Raw genomic sequence first — 12,061 nt, 5'->3', positions numbered from 1 at the left:
TCCAAAGGCACAACCATGCTCCTGCAACGAGGCCAGCACTGACAAATGCCTCCATAACAACGGTGATTAGAAGGCTGAGATTTGGGCAACAGATACTTTTTTTGAAGTCTGCTCAGGAGAATGTAAAAGTGAACATGCCTCTGTCCCTCCCTGGAAGAGCCAGGGAATATATGGGTCAGGACCCACCAGATCTGGCTGTTACTAGAGTCCCTTTCTCACAAAAAATAAAACCCCTTGCACACAGGTGTAAAATGAATCTAACTGAAATTAAAATACCGTTATGATAGGAAATTAATTTACACAAAACATGGTTTGTTTGAGCTTTTTTATTATTTTGTTTTGCTGTGGGTGTTTGGTTGGGTTTTTCTGGTGTTTTTTGTTTGGTTGGTTTTAAATTAAAGTGCTATATATCCCACAGGGGTGACAGATGAGAGACCGTAGATGCCAGAGCAGAACCACAGCTCCAAGTACAACAGCCCCTAGGAAGCAGTCATCATAGCCAGTCCCCAAAACACAGGGCACAGCCCAGTGCAAAGAAAGCCCAGAATAGATGGGCTAATATTCAAACAGACACCGGGGGGAACACAGAAATGTTCTGGAAGTGGGCAAAGGCTCCTGGTTGAACATTTTGTTAACCAAGCAAAACTAACTGCATTCATCAAATGTTTTATGAAATACACACAAGTGTTCAGGCAGGTGAAGTGCTTAAATCAACTAACAATTCTTCACCTTAACAAGGTGGGGATTTTATGTTGAGGGTAGAATCATTAATCAGGCTTTAAAGAGAGCATGCCCATGCTGAGAGATATTTATTAGTCACACTATGTTTTCATTTAAAATGTTAGAGGATATGAGTGACTGTAACTGAAATTAATTTTCTGTACATCTGACTGTCTCCCAGTGAGCAATTCATTCCAATTAGACCAGCTTAGCTGGCCTTTAATACAACGTATCGCATTTTGTGGAGAAATAGGAGAAAGAGCTAGTAACAGTTAAGTCCTATAAATCAACCACAATTCATGAAGCATAAATGTTTTCTCCCATGCTCAGAAGAGGATTGGACCACTTGTTTTAAAAAGCAAAACAAGCCTACAAATAAAATATAAATTCATTATCTGTGTGCAAAATGCCAGCTTGGCAGTTTTTTAGTTCAATATCCAACCTGCAAAAAATTGGCCAACTTGGATAAGAAAAATTAAACCTGGTTTAACATTAATTTTCACCTGCCATCATCAAAATACGACAGCAGTTTCTTCTCTTTAAATTTGGCATTCAAAGGCTGTTCTAGCACCAGGGAAGACTGTTAGTAACATAGATAGTAATACAAATCAAGGAACAGCAGTTAAACTTCATCCATCAAGAGGGGAAAAGTACGCACTTGTGCCCTGTTTGCTATTTTAAGATATAATAAAAAGGCGTGCGGTGGTTTTGTTGGAAGGAAGAAAGTAAAGGTTTTGGCTTCCCTCCTTTTTGCTGCAAGACTCCATAATGCATCAGAAACCAACCAGTAATCTAGCATTAGAGGGGACCCGAGTCCAACAGCTGAGAAAGGGGAGTTTTAGCTAAATATGCCAATAATGACAAATACCGGTAGTGAAATTCTGTGAAAGACTCTGTCCTCCTGTTACTTCCCTGGAGGTCCTCATAATCTGTTTTTCTGCATAACCAGCAGAAAGACAAGAGCCCATATTAGTATTTCAAGTCAACAGTTTCTCATTCAGTGTCCACAAATAATTACTGATGGTCTCTAGGGGACTGACTGGTTACTTGATGCTTAACTCTCCTCATTTATAGCTCATCAGATGCATTAAAAAAAGATGACAGCCAGAACACATTAAATATTTTCCTAGTATTGCTTCTGCATGCAGAGTCATATTATACTCATGAATTGTACAAAGATGACCCAGGCAGGTCCAAATGGGAAATGTCTGCAGACATCTCCATTTGTGACCAAAATGGAAACTTAGAAACCTCAGACAAAGCCTTCACTTGAAGGTCACAACATTCAGAAGAGTGCCTGGATAGACACATGCTCAGAGGTGCATTAGGACTGCATACCATACAACTTCAGCTGCTGGTCCAGACTGTGAGAAACCTTGAGACTCCTTACACAAATCCTTACACATTACTTCAAAACTGATCTCCTCCCCCCACCCCTGGTGGTGCTGGGAAAATGGCTCTTTGCTAATTTTTCAACTAACACATTTATACAGCACAGAGAACCAGCCAAATATTCTTACCCGATTATATATCTTATAAGGTGAACTCACATCCATGAACAGCAGGACTAAGCACTCTAACTACACAGCCCAAGTAAGCTCAATTTCTTTGGCAAGACAGGAAGTCCTGACCCTGCCCAAAGCTCTGCCCCTTTAACCTGCCCCAACCTGTGGGAAAGCCCTGTACTCAACTGATTAAAAGTGGGGCATAAGGAAGAACAAGCAAACATCAACCACAGAAGGCAAGGGGTCCCAGCCCTGACAACCAAGGGGCTTTATGTCCCAGAGACGTAACAACTGAGTCAACTCCATCACTGTTCCAAGCAAGGGGAAGCTGCAGGGAGAAACTCCCACGTTCAGACATCATGCAAAAATGGGACTACATTCTTGAGACACTACACTCAGACAGTGTAAGTGCCACTTGTCAGCATCACTGAGTTTCCAGCTTGCCTGCACCTCTCAGCATTTACATATGCACTGGTACATCCTCATGCCAGCAGGGCAGTTTCGTCAGTCTGATCATTTCCAGCAAGTTCTGGATTCTCTCCCCTCTCTGAATGACTACAGTTCCTGAACCTTAGTTTATTTGAGTCCTCAACACACCAAGCAAGTGCTATCTTCACTTCACCACTACAGACTCAAGGCACAGACAAGTGATTTACCCAAAGGCATAGAGAAAGTAGGGGGACAGAAAGAAAATCAGCCCTAGTGCAGAGCTCTACCGACTAGTCTGTTCTTCCTGTTCTGGGGCAGAGTCGTAAACTCAGCAACATCTTCTGAAAACCTCACTGGAGATGACAACTAAGCAATTCCCTTATTTTCAAGTCTCTGACACATAAACAAAATCAGAGAGAAAAGTAATAAAATCCTGAAATGGCCTCCAATAAAAGGTAATAAAATTCCAGGAAAATGCCTATATACACAAACAGTTTGAAATAAATAACATACAGTATTTTAACAGAGAGCTCAGTTGTTACTGTCACCTCTTTTATGATGGTGCTGTATCTTAAATCAAAGCCCTTAGAGACATAAAGCACTAAATGAAGGAAAGACAAGGGTGCCAAATCAAGGACAGTGGACAGATCTGAGTCAGCACCTTTTGTGCACTAGTAATGCTACTGTCCACCCGAGTAATATATTAGCAGCCCATTATGCATACTGATATGGGCTGCTATAATTAAATAGAGGAAACTTGCATTAAGCACCCTCATTTTGATTTAAAGCACAAAACGCCGCAAAACTCAAAGTTGCAGAGCACAATCCTTTAGTAGCTGTGCTAGCAAACTTTTCCCATCTCCACTGCCAGCACTACCCTTCTAGGTACTCTGTAACAGGGATGGCACCTTTCTGGATCTCACTGGGCAGACAAAGGCATGGAAAATCAGGAGCCAAGCACAGCCTGAAATCAGGGAGCACAAAGGCACTTGCTGTTGCATCCTGCTTGACCAGGGACAAGAGGGACAGAGCAGGACAGAAGCGCACTGTTCTACTCAGCTGAAGGCAACTGGAGATCTGTGCTGACAGTATTAATTATCAGCTTTTTTCTGACTTGTACCAAAACTGTTGTGAAATAGGTTCCAATTTAAGTAATTTTTAACATTAAACACATTATTGGTCTTACATTGCTAACACCAGGAAACCCTCTAGAGTCTGTTGAGAATCACAGAGCTGATGGGCAAGCAATGCCTTCCCATTTCCACCCAGGACAGTTATTAAGCATTTGCAACAGAGTGAAAAATAAGAGGTTGTTTGTAACAAATCTTCTGAGAATGTGGACAAAAATTACAGAAATTAAAACCACTTTCTTTTCATCTCATCCTAGGCATGATCTTGTTATTCTTAAAAGTTCTTCTAGTATTTTTTTCTGCTCTCCTTTTTCTTAAAAGGGAAAGAGAAACCTGCAAATATGTTCAAGCTCTGAAAACATCATGACCAGTCTACAATTAATGGTCCACAAACCACAGCCTAGAAGCCACCAGCTTAGAGGGTAACTAAATACTGCATTAAAAAATTAAAGCACTTACAAGTAGCAGTAGTAGGACAAACGTACTCCATATGGGAGGAGAATCACAGGGAAAATACACACACCAAACTCTGACTATTAATCCAAATAGGTGGGATTCAGTTTTCAAGTCAAGGCAGCACCTCTTGCAACACGAGTTTTATTTTCACTTTTACTCTTTAGTCTTCCACATGTAAAAATTCCTCCAGGTTAGGTGATTACAAATGTCCTTTGTATCTTATTTGGTGCTTTTTTGTTCGTTTTATGTAACTTCTCCCACAGGAGCAGAAAAAAGTTACACTGTATTCCCACAGGGTGCATCCTACAGCTCGCTCCATTCAGAGGGATTGAATGGGAAAAGGAACACTAGAACTATAGCCAAGCAGTTTAGTTTCCCAGGCCACTCTAAAGCCCTCCACAGACAGATCTGCACAGGCACTTCCTTCATGAGGTTACATCATAACCCTAAAGATTTAATGCTTAGACCTGGGTCATTACAGCAGATCCCCAATGCCTCTAGAGGGGAGGTAAGCACCAGCGCTAGCCACTCACTATAAACCATTTGATCACCATTCTCTAACCTGTGTCAGTTGCTTCATCACCCAACACACAGAGAGAGCCTGGCAAACACAGGCGAGGCAGCTACTCCACAAAGACTCAGTGGACACAGACAAGCCATCAACCCACCGGTGACCTATCACAGCCAACAACAAAAGCCAATCCTCCACACCAACACCCAACTTCAGTCTACCACGCAGTCCAGTAGAGCCAAGCTGATGTCCTCACAGGAAGCAATGCAGCGTTAGGGCTGACCACGCCGAGCAAGGGAGAGAGCTGAAGAACAACTAGCGTGATGAATTTAGCAGGGCCCTGTCCCACCAGACTTCACCTGCCTTCACCACAGGCAAACCCAGCGGCACCAAACTCGGTGCTGGACAGGAAGCTCCCCGTAGTCCTAGTTCCCACACCCCCAGCACAACTTTTTTCCCCTTGCCATCGCCACATTTTGCTCAGCAGCCACGTAGGCCCTGGGCCGGTGGCCCCGGGAGAGCCCCAGGCCCTCGGGTACCCGAGCACCGGGCCGGTCCCCGTCCTGCTCCTTCGCCCAGGCCCCAAGCCCCGCCCGCCGCCACGCACTGCCCGCGAGGTGCCCGACCTCAGGCGGTGGGCTGGGCTGGGCTGCCCCGCTCCCGCCTCACCTGCTTGAAGCGGGCGTACAGGTAAAGCAGCTGCTCTTTGCTGGCGGTGGGCAGCAGCGCCGGCAGCCGCTCGGCCGCCTGCTCGAAGAGCGCAGCCAAGTCGCGGTCGGGTGGCACCGTCCCTGTTTCCTCGGATCCCGAGCTCGCCTCAACGCCGCTCCCGGCCGCCGCCGCCGCCAGCGGGGGCGACGCCATGGCGGCCCGCCGCCCGCCCAGGTCCGCCTGCCTCGCCGGTCCCCCTCACGCCTCGGTACGAGCGGCCGTACGGCCCACGGGAAACGCGCATCGCGCCCGAGGGTTCCGGGGATGCCGTGGGCCCGAGAGCCGCGTGTGGTCGAGCAGGAGACATGTCCGCTAAGCCAGGCTTTATAAGCCCTCGCCCGCGGAGCTGATGATGGCAATTAAACAGAAACACCTGAGGACGAGGCTGCCCGTACCCTCAATCTTGTATAAGCCTTATAACATGAGGCCCCCACCCCGAGCGCTCCGAGCCCCCAAACTCCACCCGCGCTTGGCTGGGACCTGCGTCCCTCGGGGTCCTGTGGCGGGGCCCGCGCTCCCCCGGCGGCAGGGCCGGGGGGACCTGCCGCGTTCCCGCTGCCGCTGGAGGGCACTCGCAGGCCACCGCCGCAGCTCCGCTTCGGTCCCGGCGCAGGGTAGTTCCCGGCTCTAGCTGGCGGCCCGGGGTGTTAGGCGGGTGCCGGATGGCAGCCAGCATCCTCCTGGGAGGTGGGTGCAGAGTGCCGCCCCGAGAGTCCAGACCAAGCGCCAGCCCAAAGGCGGGTTATATTTAGCCCGGTATCTACTTGGTGTGGAAAGTTTCCCCCTCCCTGGCACAGCTGTCAAATCCATCTCCCTCCTCCACCCCCCGGCCTCAGCAAATGGCAGCCCTGAGTCCCCCGGGGAAACCTGGGCCACCCCGGCAGCGTCCCGGCCCACTCCTCCTCCGGCCACCAGCCGCCTCGGCCGGGACGGCTGCTCCCTCAGCCAGCTGTGTCTTGTGGGGGGCTGCCCCACAGCGTGACCCCATATTAAGGGGTGCACACTGAGGTGAAGAGCGGCAAGCAGTGCACTGGGGTTCTACACTGTGACTTTAGAGGTCCTGTCTCACCCTAAAGCACAGGGTGTTGGGTTCACTCTCCTTCCCCTAGCCACGAGGATGAGGATGAAGACACATCTTGTACACGACAAGGTCCATCCGCGTAGCTCTTTGTGGTCTCCTGGCCATGTCCCAGACTCATTCACGCAGCCGCCATCTTTCTATCCTGGGTCTTGCAAGGGAGAATGCAGGAGCTGTGGAAAAAAGACCTGCCGTCAGAGCCAGAAATAAGGTGGCATTTTTTTCCTCTTACTTCCTTCACAGCCTCACTGGGTGTGGGAGGTTTTACTTAGGGAGCAAAAAACCCCGACACAGCCAGAACAGCAAGCTGAAACATCACTGAAGCACCTGGACGTGGCCTTGTGGGGCCACCACCACTCTCCCGCCAGGCTAGCAAGCCATGGCAATGTCCTCATTCCTGGGCTGTTCATGCAAGAAAGAGGTGAGGTTCCAACCATGGGAGCACAGCTACACCATAGCCCTGCAGGGAGCACAGAGACCCCTGCATCCCAGACCATGTGAGAGGGCAGTGGGGCTCCAGTCTCCGCTCGGTTCCAGAGCAAGATGGGCTCAGCTGTCTCGATGCCAGGAGTATGCCTGCAAGTGCCAGCTCTGCCCAGGGCTACCTTCTGAGGGGCCTAAGGTGTCCTGAGAATGGGCTGAACCAGGAAGGGGAGAAAGGCAGAAACAGCTTGGCTCTGCTGCTAATAAATACAAAATAATAGTAGCTCCTCTCCAGTGTGTGATTACCTACCAGCCTCATAAACAGACTGCAATATTTACAGTGAACTTGTCCTCCCTGCCGCTCTCCACCAGAAGCCATTCAGCTCCATCCAGCTGGCTGGTTCACCCTGGATAGTCCTGCTCGCTGTGGAGAAGCATCGCCTGGTCTGAGCCTGCCGGCATTCAGCTAGGGACAGACAGCCGGGTAGGCTGGCAGGGTGAAACCCCCTTTGAATAGCTTGGAAAAAGTACTTGCAGCAAATTAAGTGAAGCTCACAGCCTCCGCATGCTCTCTGGCTCATCTCCATGGTGAGAGAGGCCTCCCTACCTTGCTGGGTTCCTTTGCTAGAGCACTTACAGCTCCTACTGGATCTCTTTCACTTTTTCCTTGCCTTTTTTTTAAAGAGCAACTGCACTGAGGGCCTGATCCTTCCTTCCACCTCCTCTCTTTGGCATGAGTGGGAGCAGGTTTGATGCAAGACACCCATGGAGATTTTTGAAGTCTGTCATGGAAACAGTGAGGATGTGGATGTTGGGTTCAGCCACGCTGTGCCTGCTCTGCAGGATGATGTTTATTTAGTTGCTGGTCACCAGTCGCCTTGGAGAAGGCAGGACCAGGGCTTGGGGCACACCAGTGCCAATGCCCTTGTGCTGGATGTACCAACCACCCGCTGCAAACGTGAAGTACACGGAGCAGTGAGAGCCCCAGTCATCCCACTATGAGCTGAGGCAAATGTCCCATCTCTCAGTCCCTGTCTGCAGAGTGCACAAACCCAGAAGCATTATGGGCACTGAGCGGTAGAGAAAATAATGCAGGGCCCTTACGTGAGCTGTGCATGTGGGTCAGCCCCAGGGCTTGTGCTGGAATTGCAGAGACACAATAACAGGCTGTGACCAGCAGTGCCAAGCAGCAAAAAATATCCCTGTATAATTGTCATCCACCCTGCCAGTCAGCCTGGAGACTTGTCATTGTCCTTTTGCAGAGGGCAGAGGCCACTTCACACAGCAAACTCTGGCCAGCCTGAAAGGAGCATCTGAAGGGATCCCTATGAACTAAGCTATGATTACTTCTATTTTTTTTTATTTTTTTTTTTCCACGACAAGAGGAGAAAGAGACAATTAAGAGCGCGATTGTTTGTAGCCATGCATTTTACTGTAGGAGACACCTGTCTATGGAAGAGGAGCAGGCTGCAGGCTGGGGATGCTTGTGCCCTCCTGAGGCTGAGGGGCATGGGGATAGGGAGAGCTTGGGCACCCTCCCCTCCCCTGGCACAGCCCCCAGCGTGCCTCAACCTGGCATACATCACCTCTGCTAAAGGCAGAACTCTGCCTCTGGTCAATAAATGTTCCCTCCAGAGTTCTTCCAGGACACCCATTGTATGTGTCCTTGTCCCAACACAAGGGGTGGCCCCTTCTTCTCCCTCATTGCTGCTTCTTGGGAGATTTGCACCTGAGGCCACATCCCATAAGAGAAGCTTCCTCCCCATCATGCCCCCCATTGTGCCACCCCTATGCGACAGGGTGGCGTGTGTCTGTCTTGAGCTGTGATTTCCATCTGGAAATGGACTTTTTACATGACACACGATACATGTCATGACACCTGGCTTGCCTTCAACGCTGCAGTGGGAGAGGGAGGAGGGGAGACAACCAACTGCTGCCCCTCTACTCTGCATGCTCACTTCTTTAGCAGAGACATGAAAGAGCCCTGCTCATTTTTCACCCTGTGCATGTGTTCCCTGTTAGTAAGGCAGAGCAAATGCACACCCTAGGTATTTTGCGGAGCCCACCGATGCCATAGCAGCCAGAAGCCCACAGCATGGCTGCGAGAGCTGTGTCCTCCTGTGCCTGACAAGGGAAGTGATTTCTGCTAAATGGAAATGGAGTCATAGGCCACAGGAAAACAAAATTCAGTGCTGGCCAGGGAAGAAGATAAACAAAGGGCTGAGGTCTCTACCCTGGCGTAAGCAAGGTCTCCCCTGCACACATCACCTCCATGGAGTTCAGCTCTGTTGCATATTTTACCTGCATTCATTATAGCACCAGGGCCATTTGTTTGTGTGTAATAAAGGGGGTCTGGGTGAAAAGCAAGTAATTAGCACATCCATCATACAGGTTTTTTAGATATCAACAAAACATCGATTCCCTTCTTCCATAAATTCTTGTGCTGTGGTGAATACAAATCAGTAGCTGTGTTGGAAAAGGAATGCATAACCCCGCATGGAAGTGCATAAATCTCCCCTCTCCCCAGCATGTCATTAAACCGCTTAAACACTGAGGGGAAAACTCCTCTTCCAGGTGTCAAGTACTGCTCCCCAAGCACTCCTGAAGCCTTGCTGGACTGACATTAGCAACAGCATGGTTGCAACACAGCAGCTGGCCAGCAGTTCAAAGGTTGCAGCCAGAGCTGTGCAAATGGTGGCTCCTTCCATGGACAGAGATAATTCACCACTAAGTCTTTTTGGTTTGGGGCAGTCAGATTAAATTTTATATGGTATTTTCTTTTCTAAATTTAAATGAAAAACAAGGAGAAATTTCATTTTGTTTGACCTGGAGTGTTTTGCTTGGTATGAAACAAACAAAAAGCTTTATTTTTGTTTCATTTTACTCAGCCTCCTGCTCTATCCATCATTTCCCATCCAAAAACCACAGCAGAGCCCTTACATTTGAAACAAAACCTTAGGTGTTATTCCTTTAAAATAGCAAAATAAAAAGTCACTTCTTACCACCCCCCCCCCCAATAATTATGAAATTTAGCTCAGTTTTGGATGTTTCAGTTCCTCTGTAGCTGTGTAGAGAAGATAGAGCCAACGTGTTCAGTAGGAAAGCTGGGCTGAGGTTTGGCTACTGCAGGGCCATCACCTCCACACACGCCTCCACTTGCCAGCTCCCCCTTATCTCACATCTCTGCATGGCAGCAGACAGTGAGTAATGGCTCCATTTGTCACAGCCCTGTTACTGCAAGGCCACAGTTGTCCCTCATTTTGCTTTCCATCTCCCGCAGGCAAGGTCCTCTGCATCCCTCTGGTACCCAGCTCCCAAATTCCTCCTCAGCTCTCTGGCTGCTCTGCCTAATGGCACCCCAGTGCCCACGGGCCTGGCATGCACCAAACATCTCACAGGGAGGAGATCTAGATTGTGGTGTTGGAAACAAGTGCCTGGTAGTGATGCTGCCTTCACCTGCAGCCCAGCTTGGGGTTATCTGGGGCCACCAGCAGCATTTCACCTCGGTGAGCGCTTAGACCTGCTGTCTGTCCCAGCATAGCCCTGGGGCAATCCCCTGTCTCACAGAGGTGAGCACCAGCTGATGAGTTCAATGAGCTCTCCGTACTGGGGAGCATCCTGCATCCCTTCCCAAACCCATCTTACTGGGGGTTACCCCTCATCTTCCATTCCTCCCTGAAGCCCTCCCCGAGCACTGTCCATGGGTGACAAGGTCCACTGAAGAGGGGATGCAGCTCTGGAAAAGCTGCTTCTGATCCTTTCCCTGCTCTGCTGCTGACTCCGCTCTTCCCCAGTAAGGAGCAATCGAAGGGAGTGCCTGTAATTGCAGCTGTCAGCAGTAACAATCATGGCACTGCCATTATAAATGGCTCCAGTCTGACTTTTACTTACAGATTTCCCTCACGTGATGCTACAAGTCATGCAAGGAAAAAACTGTCGCAGAAAAGCAATTGCACCTTCCAGCTCTGTGTAAGGAAATTTATGGCTTGTTTTGGCCATAAAATAGAATGGGCAGGGCTCAGGTTGCAGATCAGTGTGTCCTGACCAGGCAAGCTGAGGGGGGTTTGGAAGAAAGGAACACCCGGCATTCCCTCCACATCGCCCCTCTGGGTCTGAGCCTGGGAGTCGGAGCCTCTGTCCCTGCCTGCTGTTAGCAAGGGAAGGGTTTTAGTCTAATTCCTGCCACACGTATAAAATTGCAACAACATCTGGAGCCAGAGAGGAACTGTGGCAGACAAGTATCTTGGGCTGTAGAGGGGAACCTTGCTGAATCTGCTGGCATTGAACAAAGGCACTGAGAAATGCTGGGTGTCTCTGCTGCATACGTGTGGTTTGCAGCACTGGAGGCTAATTTCTATGGCAAGGACAAAGCCAGGCTATGACCAGTTCATGGCTGCTGTCAGAGACCAGAGTGCTGTTTTCCGAGAAGCCGGCTGGGAACAGCCAGCACAAACCCAGCTCAGCCACTCCCCAGCCTGGGAACACAGCTGCTGCGTGGCCTCTTGCTCTCTGCCCTGGTGGCACAAGCACCTTCAGGACATGCTCCTACTTGCTTTAAGTGATTCTTTCCCACCTGATATCAGTCCTGAGGCTTCAGGACCTGGAGCTGTGTGTTACAGCACCTAGAGACACTTCACAGCCCTGATGTGTGAGGGAGTGACCTGGAGGCCCGTGATTCCTTCCAAGCCAAGCAAGACCCCCTGTGGAGAAACAGCCTAACCTAGTGATGTCCCAGAAGATCACCAAATGGACTTGCTGCGAACAAGGTCTGTCCCCTGCAGCACACTGGGGCATCAGCAGGTGTTGGCCACGCTAAGGATGCTCGTGATGCAGGGCTCAAGTCAGGCAGGGTCAAACCAGGTTTGGCAGGAGCAGCTGGTGTTTTCCTAATGTGGCCCTTGCAAATAGGAAGCCCGTGGCATTCTGTGCACTTTGATAAGGTTCAGAGGTTGTTAAAGAAAACACAAAGCTATGGTAGGATTCCCAAAAATTCCCAGAAAGTCAGCTAGCTTTGGAGATTTCTGCCATAGCTATCACCACACACTTCAGTCTCACCTGCACTTAGTTTTTTGTTGACATCCTGGAAAAGGGGGACAGG

At 49.5% G+C, this 12,061-nt stretch overlaps 1 protein-coding gene across 2 annotated transcripts in view; it reads right to left on the bottom strand.

Moving 5' to 3' along the window:
- The window catches only part of ACBD6 (acyl-CoA binding domain containing 6), a 91,400-nt gene extending 85,733 nt beyond the window's left edge, over positions 1-5,667 (bottom strand). The window contains exon 1 of one of the 2 annotated variants that reach the window (XM_062602382.1): positions 5,421-5,667. In XM_062602382.1, the coding sequence (XP_062458366.1) occupies positions 5,421-5,615 (195 nt within the window). In that variant the 5' untranslated portion in view covers positions 5,616-5,667. The remainder of the gene's footprint in view (positions 1-5,420) is intronic. The other variant, XM_062602381.1, reaches the window with a different exon arrangement.
- Positions 5,668-12,061: the final 6,394 nt, after the last annotated feature.

Source organism: Pezoporus occidentalis, unplaced genomic scaffold, assembly GCF_034315485.1.
Source record: "Pezoporus occidentalis ecotype Australia unplaced genomic scaffold, CSIRO_AGI_Poc_V1 ctg76, whole genome shotgun sequence".
NCBI classification, from domain to species: domain Eukaryota; kingdom Metazoa; phylum Chordata; class Aves; order Psittaciformes; family Psittacidae; genus Pezoporus; species Pezoporus occidentalis.
Note: the sequence above shows the minus strand (reverse complement) of the source record. Positions and strands in the feature narration are given on the sequence as shown.